The sequence below is a fragment of the Fukomys damarensis genome, unplaced genomic scaffold, assembly GCF_012274545.1.
Source record: "Fukomys damarensis isolate Sample0158 unplaced genomic scaffold, DMR_v1.0_HiC HiC_scaffold_5, whole genome shotgun sequence".
NCBI lineage: Eukaryota > Metazoa > Chordata > Mammalia > Rodentia > Bathyergidae > Fukomys > Fukomys damarensis.
Window position 1 is genome coordinate 63072820 of NW_022900917.1, and position 15816 is coordinate 63088635.

At 44.7% G+C, this 15816-nt stretch overlaps 1 protein-coding gene and 1 long non-coding RNA gene across 6 annotated transcripts; one reads left to right on the forward strand and one right to left on the reverse strand.

Annotated features, from left to right (window-relative positions):
• Positions 1-6: 6 nt before the first annotated feature.
• On the reverse strand, positions 7-9562 carry Pex26 (peroxisomal biogenesis factor 26). 5 transcript variants are annotated; one of them, XM_010630361.3, is made up of 6 exons: positions 9468-9562; positions 8637-8889; positions 7577-7717; positions 6795-7090; positions 4551-4697; positions 7-852 (listed from the first exon to the last, which is right to left on the reverse strand). In XM_010630361.3, the coding sequence occupies exons 2-6, from the start codon at positions 8864-8866 to the stop codon at positions 749-751; spliced, it is 918 nt and encodes a 305-aa protein (XP_010628663.1). In that variant the 5' UTR covers positions 8867-8889; positions 9468-9562; the 3' UTR covers positions 7-748. The 5 variants fall into 5 exon arrangements, with proteins under 5 accessions (XP_010628663.1, XP_010628662.1, XP_010628661.1 ...); XM_010630360.3 differs by lacking the exon at positions 9468-9562 and adding an exon at positions 9049-9181; XM_010630359.3 differs by lacking the exon at positions 9468-9562 and having other exon boundaries at positions 8637-9181.
• Positions 9273-14076, forward strand: LOC117285017. Its single transcript, XR_004516022.1, has 3 exons — positions 9273-9354; positions 13569-13708; positions 13914-14076. It is a non-coding gene; the product is annotated as an uncharacterized LOC117285017 (long non-coding RNA).
• The last annotated feature ends 1740 nt before the right edge of the window (positions 14077-15816 follow it).

Genomic DNA, 15816 nt, shown 5'->3' on the forward strand with positions numbered 1-15816 from the left:
TGAGTGTAATAGAGCAGGCCTTGGCCACCGACACACTGGAAAACAGCTGAAGACCAAGTGGCACCAAGTAAGATCAGTTTACCCACTGATAAGGGCTGAGAGGCCCACTCTACTTACAGTAGTCACCTGAGTGGTTCCAAAAGCCTTTCCCATCTGAACAGTGAGAGTTCGAGCAGCGGGAGGGCTCACTTCTACAGTAGGACCATGGGACAGTGGGCTGACACAGTAACTACACCAGATCTCTGAGAGGCGCACAGGAGAGAAGAAAGCAGTTGTCCCCAGTCTCTCTCTAGTTAAGGTACTATCTTGTGGAACAACTGTCAGACATAAGTTTCCCAAGACAGTGAAAGGTCAAGGGCATCCCAAACTAGGATTTTCCTGAACTTCCAGCTCTGCTAACACCTTAGCCTAAAAAGTCATCTCTTGCTTTGGCAAGAACATGGAATGTTTCAGAAACATTTCCCAGTTCCCATTTCCCTGTTCCCTGTTTCTGAGGGGTCTCTGGATGTAGGAAGTACTGCTCTGGATAGTTGTGCCCTTCAGCCCCACTGAGTCAGCCACGGTGGGGGACAGCAGCAGGGCACAGCCACAGGGACACACAGTTCACTTGCCTGAGTGGGCTATTCCCAGGACACAGTGGCCTTAGTCCCAGAGCAGCCCAGCTGGCAACAGAGGCCAGGCCTGCTACTCTGCTCCTGTGGTGCAGATGTGGAATGAGAGAGAGGCCAAGAAACATGGGGAAGACCACTCAGTCACGCAGCCGGAGCTGGGAGAGATGAGCAAACACGGCCTTCCGGATCCAGTGTAAGAGCTGAGCCAGCTGGTAGAGGAAGGGCAGGGAAGGAGGAGAAGCTGCAGAGAAAGGGGAAGACTGCTGTGAGTGTTCTTTCCTTCCCTCTTTTTTCAGTACTGGGGGTTGAACCCAGGGAATGCTGAGTTCCATCTCCAGCCCTTTTTATTTCAAGACAGGGTATTATTTAAGTCACTCAGGCTGGGTTTGAACTTCCAACCCTCCTGCCTCTGCCTCACAAGTAGCTGGGATTACAAGGCTGCACCACTACACACAGTTCTCACTGTTCTCTTCTCTCAGCTCCACGGCTCAGCCCTCAGAAACTCTAATGCCTGGGAATTACACGCAGCGTTTTTTGGGGTTTTTTTGTTTGTTTGGTTGGTTGATTGGTTCCTTTTTTTTGTTTTGTTTTGTTTTTTGTTATTTTGAGACAGGGTCTCACTGTGTAGTTGAGACTGACCTGGAACTCACTATGTAGCCCAGGCTGGTCTCAAACTCAGAACGATTCTCCTGCCTCAGTCTCCCGAGTGTTGGGATTACAGGCGTGCGCCACTATGCCCAGCTGTGCAGCAGTTTTAATGAACAAATTGTTGTTTTGTGTTATTTGCATCCTCCTCAATAATATGAATTTTTTCTCTCTCTGGAATGTGTTTTCTTGAATTAGTGATCTTTTTTTTTTTGGTACTGGGGATCAAACTCGGGTCCTTGTGCTTGCAAGGCAGGCAGCAGAACCACTGAACTAAATCCCCGGCCCTACAATGATCTTAAATTCACTGAGAATTTAATCCAGATTATATTTTTGCTTTTTTGATATACATGAAACTGGTAACAGTGCCTGCCTCTAGGGAGAATTCTGGGGGACTCTCAATGCATTTTTTTATCTTTCTATAACTTTGAAATTTGGAGGGATTTGACACTGTTATCTATTTTTGCCATAAGTTAATTTTGTGTGTGTTTGGTACTGATGATTGAACCCAAAATCTTCTCACTGATCTAAACCCAAGCCCCATACTTTAACGTTGAGACAGGGTCTTGCTAAGTTGCCAGGCTGGATTCAAACTTGAGATCCTCCTGCTTTAGCCTCCCAAAGCACTGAGATTATAGGCATGCACCACCATAACTGGCTATAAGTTAATTATTTCGAAAATAAGATAAAGCAACATCTATAGGTTTTCTTTTTCTGAATTACCAATTTTTTTTAAAAAAACAGGGAATGTATCTTTATTAAAAAGAAAATTGGAGCCAGCCATGGCAGCACATGCCTGTAATACTAGCACTCTGGGAGGTCAAGTCAAGAGGACTGCAAGATAGAATCCAGCCAGGATGACTTAGCAAGTCTTTCTCAAACAATTTAAAAGAGACTAGGGGGCCTGGGATTTAGCTTAGTGGTTCTGCTGCCTGCCTCACAAGCTCAAGGTCCTGAGTTTGATTCTCAGTACCAAAAAAAAAAAAAAAGACTAGGGATGTAGCTCAGAGTAAAGGCACTACATTCAATCTCCAGTTTAAAAAGAAAAAGAAAAGCTAGCTAAATATAAGAAAGGCAAAAGGAAAGATCTAAATATTTAAGTCAGGAAGTGCAATTTTTAGTTTGGGGTTTTTTTGGTTGTTTTTTGTTTTTTTTTGTACCAGGGATTGAACTCGGGTCCTTGTGCTTGCGAGGCAGGCAGTAGAACCACTGAGCTAAATCCCCGCCTGGCCAGGTTTTGGTTTTTTTGAGGCAGGGTCTCACTACATAGTTCAGGCTGGCCTTAAACTAAAAAAGTAAAGTTTTAAAATCAAACTGTATGACCCTGGGCTAGTCACTTTACCTCTTCAGTTCATAGGTTTCTGGACCAAAAACGAAGCGATTAGAATAAGGTTTCCTGATTTTCCCTTCAGTTTCTGTTTTGTTTTGTTTGTTTTTGGTTTTTTTGAGACAGAGTCTCACTATGTAGTTGAGACTGACCTGGAACTCACTATGTAGTCCAGGCTGGTCTCGAACTCACAGAAATCCTCCTGTGTCAGCCTCCCAAGTACTGGGATTACAGGCGTGCGCCACCACGCCCGGCTCCCTTCAGTTTTAAAAGTTATATTACTCTATTACATTTTAGACCTAGAATGATCCCCAAAAGGCTCCTATTTTTACAGGCTGGGCTTTTGGAAAGTGACTGAATCATGGGGGCACTATACTCATCAGTGAATTAATCCACTGAGGAGTTCAGAGTTGAAAGTACATTAGGAGATGAGATCTAGTCAGAAGATGAGGGTCACACTAGAAAGTCACAAAGTTAACTTAAGGCAAAAATAGATAACAGTGTTAAATCCCTCGAATTTCAAAGTTATAGAAAGATAAAAAATGCAGTGAAAGTCTCCCAGAATTCTCCCTAGAGGCAGGCACTGTTACCAGTTTCAAGTATATAAAAAAAGTGAAAATATAATCTGGATTAAATTCTCAGTGAATTTAAGATCACTGTAATTCAAGAAAACACATTCCAGAGAAAGTAAGACCAGGTTACATCTCCCTCCCATGATCCTCTCTTCCTACTCTGCTTCCTGACGGCCATGAGGTGAGCAGTTTTCCTCCACCAGTCCCTTCCACCAAGCCCTTCCTGCTTTGGATCCAGCTGACTATGGACTAAATCATCTAAAAACACTGAACCAAAATAAACCGCTCCTCCTTTATTTTGAGTGTTGGGTATTTTGTTCCAGTGATGAGAAAGTAACTAAGTCAAACTCTAAGTGTAAACTGATGAGAAGAGTAGAGATTAGGCTGGGGATTTAGCTTTGTGGAAACGCACCTGCCTTGCAAGCACAAGGTCCCGAGTTCTATCTCAGGTACCAAAAAATGAAACAAAGAAATAAACCATGGCTATTCCCATGTATCATTTATTTGTACCTCACAGCAAGGCAGAAAATGAAATCACCATCATTTCAATTTTAGTATATGTGCTGCCAAAGCAAGTGATGAAATCATCATCAAACTGTTCAATACCTAGTGGCCTCCCAAGCACTTGGAAGGCTGAGGCAAGAGGATCACAAGTTCTAGGCCAGCCTGAACATATAATGGACTCTGTCTCAAAAAAATCTTTTTCTAAATTTATATCTTAATAGTCTTTAAAAAAATAGTCTTTTTTAGGGCTGGAGATTAGGCTCAGCGGTACTGCGCCTATCTAACAAGCACAAGATCCTGAGTTTGATGCCCAGTACCAAAAAAAAGTCTTTTTTGTAAATTGGAATAATATTTAGCCATTTAAAGTCATGCTTGAAAGAACATTTATGACACAAAAAATAGCCTACTCTATAGAGAAAGACTACCATGGACAAAAACGAAAAGTAGAACCATTATCAGGCTTACATAGGAGATCTGATTTCTTTTATACTTTTCTCTATTTTCCATTTTCTAAAATGTGCTGTATGAGTATTTCATTTACAATTTCATTTAGACATTAATACATTCCTGCAGGCTTGGACCACTGGTGGAAAATGTATGACTGTCCCGTCAGGGGCCTTGTACTGCCCGATGGAACTGTCCCACGTCTTCTAATGACAGTCATGCATGTGTCACCAGTGGTTTAGAGCCGTCCAGAAGCAAGACACATGAATTACAGCTGTGAATGTGTTAACTGATGGACTGACACATTTTTTAGATATACTGTTCCTCCTAGAATGAGGAACATGGTTTGTTTGTTTTTTAATTCTGAGGTTCTATTCAGAACCTAGATAAAGCAAGATGCCTGGTAACAGGGCAGAGGGGATTTCCCCAGACTCCCCCGTCACTCACCTGGGTCAAACCTCACCACCAGGAAACAGAAGATCAAGGCAGCCAGGAGGATCTTTTTGAAGGGCAGAGAAAGGAAGTGGCTCACTGCAGAGTCCCAAAGCCGTCGAAGCAACATCAGCAACGACAGGAACTTGTGAGAGAAGGAGCCTGGTCAGGGGACAGAGAACAACTTCAGGCTGAGTCAGGAGAACTGGCTTCCCTGGCTCTGAGCTTCAGGCTGGATTGTAAAAGCTGAGAAAAGGTAATGAGGATGAGTTTTTTCGTTTAGCTCACCGAATGATTCAAAAGGAAATTCTAAAAGCTCCAAAACTGCTCTGAGGACAGGCCCTATCATTACTCTGTAGTGTGCAGACAACACCTACTCTGCTGGGTCAGCCTGCAAATCTAATGTCTCTGTTAACAGCCTTATGATTCTACAGCACTTTTTATATTCTGGCCTGACACATGCACAGAGCAACACAGACCATAGTTCTGGCTGTCACATTAATGCAGTGAAATGAAGTACATCTAATATACACAGTGAAAGAATTCAAAAGCCTTGGATTGTGAATATAAATATGAATATTGGCCCGAGAACTGGTAGTGGTACCAGTCCTGACAGAACAACATGGATTTACCATCAAATCCCTCTTCCTACCTCCTCTTTTCCAGGAGATGCAGGACAGAGGGCCCAGATCACCAAGGTTGATGCCCAAGGCCAACAACCTGCCAGCAAAGAATGCTTTGGAGAAGATTATAGCCTCAAAGAGCAAAGCTTATGTGTAATTTTAAAAACCCAAAAAAAAAAAACCAACCACTGGGTTACATTCCTGTAATTCTAGCACTTGAGAGACTCAGGAAGGAGGACCATGAGTTCAAAGCCAATCTGGGATAAAAAGAAAAAAAAAAAAAAAAAAAAAAAAAAAAAAAAAAAAAAACACACACACAAAAGGATCAGGCCTATGCTATATGCTACCGAGAGAAAAACAGGGATCAATGAGTACAGACTGTAAGTCAAAAAAACTTAAATGTACAGGGGGAATATGCTGTGACAGAAGACAGCTAATTTTCTGTCCCTGGAAATATTCATACAGACTCAAGGGAAAAGGAGCTAAAATGATTCAAGGGTCAGGGGAAGCTCCTAGAGTAGAGGGATGTGGAAGTTGCCTGGGCTCTGGCCTGGCCTGGGTGATGGTGTAGAGGGCCCTGACAGAGACAGAGAGCTGAACATTCCTCCACATGGCCAAGCAGCAGGAAGTAGCAGGATTTTCACAGTGTATCTGAGTCCCACAACCTGGCCTCTTATTTAGCTTTATTACTCTCAGCTCAACTGGCTCAAGAATACATGGGATTTGCAAAAATTTCACATGGAATTGAAATACAGGCTCTAGTGCTAATATCCTTTCCTTAAAGTTGTTAACAGAAAATCAAATATAATCTGAAAACCAAAAAACTCAGGAGGATAAACTCCTGACCCAGGCAAGTATTTTTTGTTTTGTTTTGTTTTGAGACAAGGTCTTGCTGTGTAGCTCAGTCTGGCCTTGAACTCACTATGTAACCCAGGGTATACTTAAAACTCAAGTGATCCTCCTACCTCAGCCTCTTGAGGGCTGAGACTACAGGCATGCGCCACCACACCTGGCCTGGCAAGTATTTATGATGGAGATTAATTTAGAAAAACTGAATCCGTCCAAGGAAGAGAAACTAGGATCTATTTGGATTTGCCACACAATTTCAAGATAACTGTGAATGGTTAGTTAATAATATACTCTTAAAATGATTTTTTCTAAATACAAATTATTCTCAATTTCTTAGTGTACTCTAAACTATTTGTAATTTTGTACTTAAAAGCACATTAAGGATAGATGGTAGTATCAGAGATGTGATACATGTTTCTGTTTTGAAAGAAAATTAGGATGAGAGGTAAATAGTTTGCAATTTTGTTTTTTTGTTTGTTTGTTTGTGCTTTTTCTGGTACTGGGGATAAAACTCAGGACCTTGAGCTTGCCAGGCAGGTATCGTGCCACTGAGCTACATCCCCAGCCAATAGTTTGCAATTTTGATTCCACTTTTTTGACCACTAAATTGGCAGGTTTTCCTGTATATGTCATGCATCCTGTCTCCAAACTAGCAGTTTATTGCCACGAATCACCCATAATTAAATGGAGACATATAAGAGAAAGGAAATCTAATCTCAGGAGTCTGGAAGGGCCAGAGGTACACGGAAAGCCCACAGCTCCACTCTATAGAAACCTAGTGCCCTACCTTCCTGGTTTATCTTCGGCACCTCCTGGAAGCCTGAATGCTCCTGTTTCTGCTGTTGCCTCGCTGTATGAATGGCCCAGAGCACTTCTAGCCGCCGCTCCTCACCAAAAGCTGCAGAGCTCACCACCAGCTCCTCTGCCTCTGCCAAGTGGCCCAGTGGCAGCAGCACCCGCTGCAGGTGAAGTTCAGCCAAGACGCCATATTCTGGAAGGCCTTGGTTGTCTGGGTCTTGGAGCCAAGCACTGACCACATCCAGTATGGCTCCAGGCTCTTGCATTTTGCTGTATAAAAGTATGCTGTAAGCCCAAATAATCCAAACCCCCCAAAAAGAAGAGTTAGGGCTTCATAGTTGATTCATTTCTCATACCTCCCATGTCCTCCAGCCCTTCCCTGTGGAATGCTGACATTGTTAAGAATTAGGAACTCTTAGCCAGGTGCGGTAGCACACACTTGTGATCCCGACGTAGACTACATAGCAAGACTCTCTCAAAAAAAAAGGAAAAAGAAAAGAAAAAGAATCAGGAATGCCTAAGGAGCAGCAGCACTCTCAGCTCTGTATACTTCTTTATTCATACTACTTCATTACTCCATGTCCCCTCTCTTTCTCCGTCCCACTACTAAACTCTTTCATCATCTCTTATTGCTATGTTCCAAGGTCAGAAAAAAGGGGGAGAACTGGCTTTGGAGGGAAAAGGAAAGGGGAAGGACTAGCCCCTGATTCAGGAGAGGACAGGAAAATCCTCTTGTTCTGCACCAATCCAGTATCAGCAACAAGGACCTACCACAGCTCCAGGACTTTGGGGGGCAGCTTTTCAGGGACCTGGTAATACTGAAGGACCCAGGAGAGGACTTCCTGCCACCGATCCATTTCTGCCAGGGCCTGAATCCCCACAACACACAAGGAGCATTTCACCTCCAAGGAGCTGTCAGCAGAAAGACAAACTCAAGTTTCAAAGTGGTTCCCTTCCATTTTTACCCTGCAGTGTTCTTCTCCTTTAATCTCACAGGCTGCCCCCAAATCCCCAAACCTCTTAGCACCAAACTGGCTTTGGCCCTGGTGAAATCAAATTTGAATGAACAGAAAGGGTAATCCTTCTTCTTTTTTTTTTTTGGACCAGGGATTGAATTTGAGTCCTCCTGCTTGCAAGGCAGGCAGCAGAACCACTGAGCTAAATCTCCGGGCCTAGAAAGGGTAATCCTGAGTGGAAAATGACAACACTCAAAACAGACAACAGGAGTCAAAGGTGAGAACTTAGGGTGAGTGCTAAGTAAGATACACTTAGTGAAGAAATGGGCTTGAAGCAAGTTTTCTGGCTATTTAGGTATAGAAACTCCACAATTGGCCTTTTAAAATTACAAAATAAGGCACCTGGGGACTCAGAAGTAACACCTTCCACATTCGCTGCCACAAGCTCCACCAGTCCCTTAAAAATACAACCAGGGCTCCTGCTGGTTTCTCTAGAATCTAGCTATGATCTCCCTAGTGTGGCTTAACCAAACTTTACGATCCACAGAAAAATAACACCCACAACTGCCAGACAGCTGGTGGCATTAGAAAGAGCACGGCAGGACCAGGGTTTCCTCGAGATTAATTCTTTAATCCACCCCTACAGCAGGACCATGGCACCACTCCTCTCTTGACCCCCATTCCCCATGATCAGCCAAGATCAGGAATGAGTTAACTTGGAGCGAGGAAAGCCTAGGCAAAGACTTCTGCAACTTAACTGAACCTGCTTGCTATTCAACACTTAATACAACCTGGCAGTGACAGAAGTCCTGAGACCTTGAGTTCCTTCCTACCCCCACCCCAAAGCACCAGGAAAGGAAGAGTCCAGCACGTACGTGGCCGCGGGCTCCTCCGCTAGGGTGTCGCGGCCCAGGCTCTGGCAGGCCCGCTCGCAGGTCTCCAGCGCCGCGGGGAAGTCGAGGTGCACCACCAGGAGGTCGGCGGCCTCCTCCAGCAGGTGAACCACCGGGGACGCCGCCATGGCTGTGCGCGCAGGCTCGCTGCTCGGCAGGGGCCCCCCGAGCCCCTTCAGCGGGCCCACAGAGATCGTGGGATCACTCTTCATGGCTCCAGATGTCCTGAATCGGCCTGGGAAAAGAGAGAGTCCTCATACTTTTGCCTACGATTCTCTCCGAGGCCAATTCCCGGCGAAAAAAAGAGAAAGGGCTAGGGCTGGACTCGCCAACAGCTTGTCACCGAGAACGGGTTTATACGTCGGATTTGCTGGATTTCTGATCCGTAGAGTACCTGGCGTTGGTTTCTTCTGCCCACAGCATGCGCCAGAACCACCTTAGTTCCAAACGCCGCATTACTGGCTGCTTTAGCAACCCGAGCCCAGAGCATGGGCGCAGCCATCTTGAACGCTCTCCCTGCCGGCCACACGCCTTGCGGACGCGCGGGACCCTGGGAGCTGTAGTTCTCAACTCTCGTCTCCACCGCGCTCTAAGAGCGGAAGGGAGAGCTCGAACTACAATCCCCAGCATGCTACGCGCCAGAAACTGTCCCCGACCTCGAGAGGGAAAAGCACTGGCCCGCCAGCCTTGGGGTCGTAAGGTTGGGAATTTATAGACGCTTAATGAAATCTCAGTCGAAATTCTGAGCTTCTGGAGGGGTGGCAGTTAAGAATCAGGAGGGGAGACTAGGATGGACAAGAAAAAGAGACTTACCCGCCGACCACGGTTTCCGAGTTTATTCCGAAGGCGCGCATTTATGCAGCGTTTAAAGGGCCCGATACAGCTAAGAGCTTTGTGTGCAATGTGTGTGTGTGTGTGTGTATGTGTGTGCGCGCGCGCGCAATCTTAATTATACCTGTTACCAGATTTTGCACGCAAGGAAGTTGGGGTTTACAAAAGAAAAAAAAATAGCCGCCAGGGATTTAGTTCAATGGCACCCCTCCTGCCTCGCAGGTGCAAGGTCCTGAGTTCATCTCCGGTACCACCCCCCCAAAAAAGAAAAATGAAAATAAAATAATTTGCCGGAGGTCATACAACATAAATGACAAAAACGCAATCAAACCAACACACTCCCGACTCAAAGGCAAAAATTATTTAACTCTACTGTGTTCTGCTGGGACAGAACTTAAAGCAATTCTTTGTATTCAGGTGATGCATGGCCTTTCTTTCCAAGAAAGAAACGTTCTCTTTGAACCTTTATATAAAATAAGGATATTGTAGCCAGGTGTGGTAGCCCACTCCTGTAATCCCAGCACTCCGGAGGCTGAGGCAGAAGGATTACCTTGAGTTCGAGGCCAGTCTAGACTACATAGTAAATTCAAGATCAGCCTGAACTACATAGTGAAACCTTATCTCAAAAATACAAACAAAAAATAAGGACATTGTCAAAAAGCCATTTACAATAAAATACTGGAACCAGATCAGGTATTTGATAAATTGCAGCTATATAATATAAAGTATGAGTCATTCTAAATACGAGGTTGCTAAAATGTGCCTTCAGCTCCTCCTCAGATTTGACTGGGTCATTAGTAATAAAAAAATTATCAGACTGCAAATATAAAAGCATGGATCTTTCTCAGAGCAGAGTTTAAAAGTCCCGCCTGAACAATCAAAGAAAGAGTAAGAACAGCAAAAATAGAGCTGCATAGGCCTAGGCTGAAACGTCCCCAGGACAACCACATCCCCAAGGCACACTACTTCTAAAGTCCCTTTCCATAGTTAATCCGTAGCGAAATCCATGCTACGAACAATTTTTCCAGTAGATGGCAGCACAACCTTAAAGGACGCAGCCTAAATTTCCCCGTTTAGAGATGAGGCAGCCAGAATGAGGTCAAGACATTTAAAGCAGGAGCAGGAAGTGCTAAAAATCATATAAAAATAAGGTTGGATTCCATTTTTAGATTTCGCTGAATTTTCAACTGCACATAACAAAGATTCATGTGGCCTGTATGTAACCACCTAACCTTTGGCACAGTTACGCCCACAAATTAATTTCTCAACCCACTGACGATACTCTACCTACTCTGAGGGTACCCAGAAGTTCTCAAGCTGAGTCGCAGAATTCCTAAACGGAAACTAATTCTCTCTACCTGTGGAAGAGTACACAGGTACTATCTGTATCCTGACCCACCAGCCTTTGTCCTGACTGAGCATTCAGGATGTAAGCTGGGAAGCCTGATCTTCCTCATTTTCTCATCCTTGGGGTAAAGCAAGAAGTAGAAATAAGGATGGTTCTCCTCGGTCTATAAGGTCTGGCCCCTGTCCATATCTACATTGTTAGAATTGTTTTGTTGTGGGGAAACCAGTAGACCAAGGGAGACATCAGTATCCCTACTATGATCCATCCCCAACCCGTACTGAAGCTTTGGAACTTATTCTTTCCTCCGCCTGGCCAAGTGTGCAGTGTACCTCCTTTATCTACAGATACAGACTTGCTTGACCTGCTGTAGCCAGTGACGAGTTGTTTTTTCTGTAGCAGAAAAAACTCCAGACTAGGAGAGGTGAGACAACAGTTAGTATTCTGAGTCCTTCTGTGAGAAAGCCACGGGCTCTCAAGATTCCCCACCCAACTTCTCTGCCTCAGTGTTTTGCTTTTGTTTTTGTACTAGAGATTAAACCAAGGAATGCTGAGCTATATCCTCAGTCCTTTTTTTTTTTTTTAATTTTGAGACAGGGTATTGCTAAATTGCCCAACCCAGAATTTATGATCCTTCTGCCTCAATCTCCTGAGCAACTGGGATTGATTACTAGCACACACCACCACTCCCAGCTGACCTCCGTCTTCTTATCTGAAGATGCTGATGCCAATTTGCCACAAAGGGGGGCTGTGAGGATCAGAAGAGAGGCTATGACAGCCCATGGAACTCCTCAAATCTCTGGACTCATTCAGGTTGACTAGTAAGGTATACTATATTGAGGGATATAGGAGCAGGAAGAATCTTTCTCCACCTCCAAGTTCAGTAATCTTAACTTTTTGACCTGGAATCCAACTCAACCCCTTCACTCAAAGACCAAAGATGCCCATATCTGTGGTCAGCCTGGCCTTTCATGTCCCCACAACATCCGCAGCTGCTCCCCAAATCTGTCCTACCTGGCCAGAGGCCAGAACCCTCAGGAGGCAACACTGCAGGCAATATGTTATGCAAAGTGTGGACCTTTGGCCAGAGACAAGCCAAGGAGGTAAATGTGGGAAGGTGGAGAAATGTTTTCTAGGATGTCAAGGGTTGAGCCTCCCTGGCTCCAGACATTCGTCAGTTACTTGGCATTTTTATAGCTCTTTTAAAACCCTGGACCCAGAGTTCAGGGCAAATGCAAGTGGTTTTCTCCTCTCCATACAGACACAGCAGAACTCTGCTTCTGTATCAGAGAAGTAATCATCTTAGTCATAATCAAGCCCTATTATATAGTATGGTATTGGCTGCTAGGTGCTCTTCTGAGTGCTGAACAGTTAACTCGTTTTAATCCTCAACTGTCTTATGACAATGGTGCTGGGATCCTTTCTTATAGATGAAGAAACTGAGATGCAGAGAGATTAGGTAACTTTGCCCAAGGTCACACAACCTGTGCATAGCAGGGGAGGACTGAAAGCCAGGCACTGGGGCCCAGAGACTTTTATGCCTCACTAGAACAAACATGCCGCCTCTGTCAGATACTTTCATCTACCTTAAGGGAGCTTGTCATAAGACCTGTGAACTGGGTAACGTTCTTATTGTAATTATTACTGGTATTCCTATTGATGGGAACCTAAAACAAAGAAACTTTGCCCAAGCTCAAACCATGCGATTTCAATGGCAAAGCTGGGCCATAACTGAAAATTCTTGAAGGTCCCATACCTGGAGGCCATTTGATCCCCAGTGGGCAAAAAAAACACTACAAAAATCAGTCCTTGGGTGTGCAGTTCAGTGGTAAAAGTATTTGCCTAGCATGTATAAGGCCCTGGGTTCCAGCCTCAGCACTACAACAAGCAACCAGAAAAACACAAAGAGCCATTCATAGCTCCTCCTCATGTCTTTCCAGTTAGACCTTTTCTCACCCATCCCAGGTATCAGAAGATTTACTCAATAAAGGTGGAACAAATCTTCCCAAGGCCAGACTGCTGTTCAGAATAAAAGTAATGGATGCTCTTGGGGAACAGATAATTTGGCCCTGGTTCTATCACGAAAGGGTGTAAAGATGCTTCTCTCTCTCCTCTTCCACCTCTCTACATCTGAAACAGCAAAACTCTCCATTCAGTTGAGTTAGCTCACTACCCCTAGTCTGAGAGGATGGAAAGCACTTTGTAGAGAAAAAGTGAAAGTAAAGCTTTATTTAACACCAACGAGCCAGTCTGCATTCTTACGTGGAAGACTGGCCCAGCCAGCACTTGGCAAAGGAGGATATACTCTTTGGGAGGGGCGGGATTACAGGTAAGGCACCTCTGACATACAGTACTGGTTACAGAGTTTGAATATTTGTTAGCAGGTGGGCTCAGTCATAATGGTTCACATATGATACTGACAACATGTTTATTGGGTAATTTAAAATATGAGGTTTATATCTCATTTGTATTCTGGTGAGATGACAAAACTCCTCTAGAGATAAAGACATCCCTGAGCTCGGATATGTGAGGCAGGACAGACCCAGACATGTTGAACAAAGAAAATGTCAAGTAGGGAACTTCCCCGTAGTAAATCCAACTTGAACCATGGAGACAAAATTCTCCTTTTGGATCCAACCTAATTCAACATGATGATTGCTTCTCTCAGATTCCCATTTGTGCTTTACTCTTCTAGGCCTCTCCTGTGGGTCCTTTTCAATATCCATGTTTCTTTTTAGTTAATTGTGTTCTTCTCCTATTGGGCCATACCCTTGCCAAGAACGGGAACAGAGTCCTACTCATTCTGGGTCCCTGTGCTGTCCAGCGTGATGTAAAGCAACAGGCACACAAAACTCCAGAGGACCCCTGTCCCAAGCAGGTCTGTGTATCTGGGCACCATGCTGGAGGGCACGGGGGAGGGGCAGGTGGGGAGAAATTGCCTGGAGCTGAAGACACAGGCCCTGGCCTGGTCCCTGGGAAGAGAGAGACACTTAGAGACGTTTCCAGTTGATGCTACTGCAGTCTGCCTTCTTGACTAGTAGTGGTTTCTGGTGTCCTATCTAGTGTTCTTCCTTGTTTCCTAGGAGACAACATAATCACCCCAGTCACTCTGAGTCAGAAAATCCTGGAGTTGGAAATAACCTTCTCACACTGAAGTCAGGGAAACTGAGGCCCACTCCACAGCTGCTTCTGCATTAGAGTGAGAATGACACCAGAAGGAACACTAAAAATTAATAAAGTAAGGAAAATGGCAGTCTGAACATTTTTTTTTTTTTTAACCAATGACCAGTTCAGTTCAGTTTAAAAAATTAAAGGCTGCTCAGCTTAGCACCTCTTCTCGGTTTGGCAAAGATCTCCTCCTCTGCTGTCAGTACTCCTGGAAAATCATGCTTCCTGGGATTAGCATGATACAAATCTAGAGGCGCTGACCCTTTAGCACCCCCAGATTTGTGCCGCTTTACACTACAAGGCCCAGAGTGGAGCCCTGCCTGTCCTCACCCCACAGTAGCGTGGGCTTGGATGCTGAGTCTTCCCGGGGATGTTGTCATTGTCTGTAGCAACACTTAGAGCCTGCCCATCACCCCAGCCCGTCTCTGGTCCTCAGCAGGGTGGGGACGAGCTTCCCAGCATACCAGCGGCCTCCCATCTCGCTCAGACTCGCCTGTGTAAAGTTCTCTGGGGAGAGGATTACCAGGCCCAGGAAGGCATGCTGCCGCCATCCCTTCCATTTTGTGTCCTGCTGAGAAGCACGTTTGTTCCTCGTGAATCTGGTTCTGAAATATCGCAGAACAGTGGCAGCATGGTACAGACAGGCTCGCCACACCCTCCCCCTAATCCTTCTCGACAAAAGGTGATTACCTGGGCAGAGGGAATGGGGAGTGAGCTCACCGTTCTCTCCTGCAGCCAGAATCTAAGGGCCCAGAAAGAACACAGGTGGAAAAACAGGAATCCCATGTTACCATAGCAAACAAGGAAATTCATGCGTCCACAGCCTGTGATTGAAACCACCGTGTTATTACAGCACATGGAACAAACAGATGAAAGGGCGTTTCTCTTTTCCTCCCTTTCCAGGCTGTTTCAAAGAGATTTTATCCTCCCGCTGACTTTTGACCATGAACTGCTTCTTGTTCCCAGAAACTCCATTTTCCATAAATAAGAAAACATTCTGTGGACCTAGGACCTAAGTGAACAGCCGCTGGTCCTTCCAATGACTTACAGTCTGAAGTCTGAGTATCGGGATGCTTTTTCTTTATTCTTCTGAGTCCTGAGGATTGAGCCCAGAGCCTTTGCATTGAGCTACATCCTCAATCCTTTTTTATTTTTTAAGTTTTGAGACAGGGTCTTGCCAAGCACTAGGTTGCCTAGGCTGGACTCGAACTTGTGATCCTGGAAGTATAGGTGTGTGTGACCATGGCCAACAGTATCTGCTGTCTTTTGCCTTTTCATTGTTTTTGTTAAAATGACACATACTCAGAGTAAAAAGGATTCAAACAACACAAACACACACACACACACACACACACACACACACACACACACACACCTACAAGGGGAATCAGAATCTGAGATCCTACTACTCAAAATAACAGCTTTTGACATTTTGATGAACATCTCTCCATAAATATTCAGTCTGTACATGTAATTTTATGTAATTATGCTGTCCCATAATCCGACTTCTTATTCTGCTCACAGTATGTTACAGGAGTCTTATTCTTTTGGACTCTTTGTGTCACCCAGTACCTAAGGCAAGAAATTAAAAAAACCCTACTATTATAACAATTTACACCCTTACAGTGCTTTGTACCTAAAGAACAATTGTGCATCCTAGACCCCATGGAACCCTGAAGTTGGCGGGACAACCCTGGACATCCACGTCCCTTCTTTGTGTGTTGAATGTAATCCTCCTTCTTGTCTGTGCAATGCTTTTCAACTTAATGGGCACTTTCACTTTTTTTTTTTTTTTTTTTTTTGGGGGTTCTCTCTTTG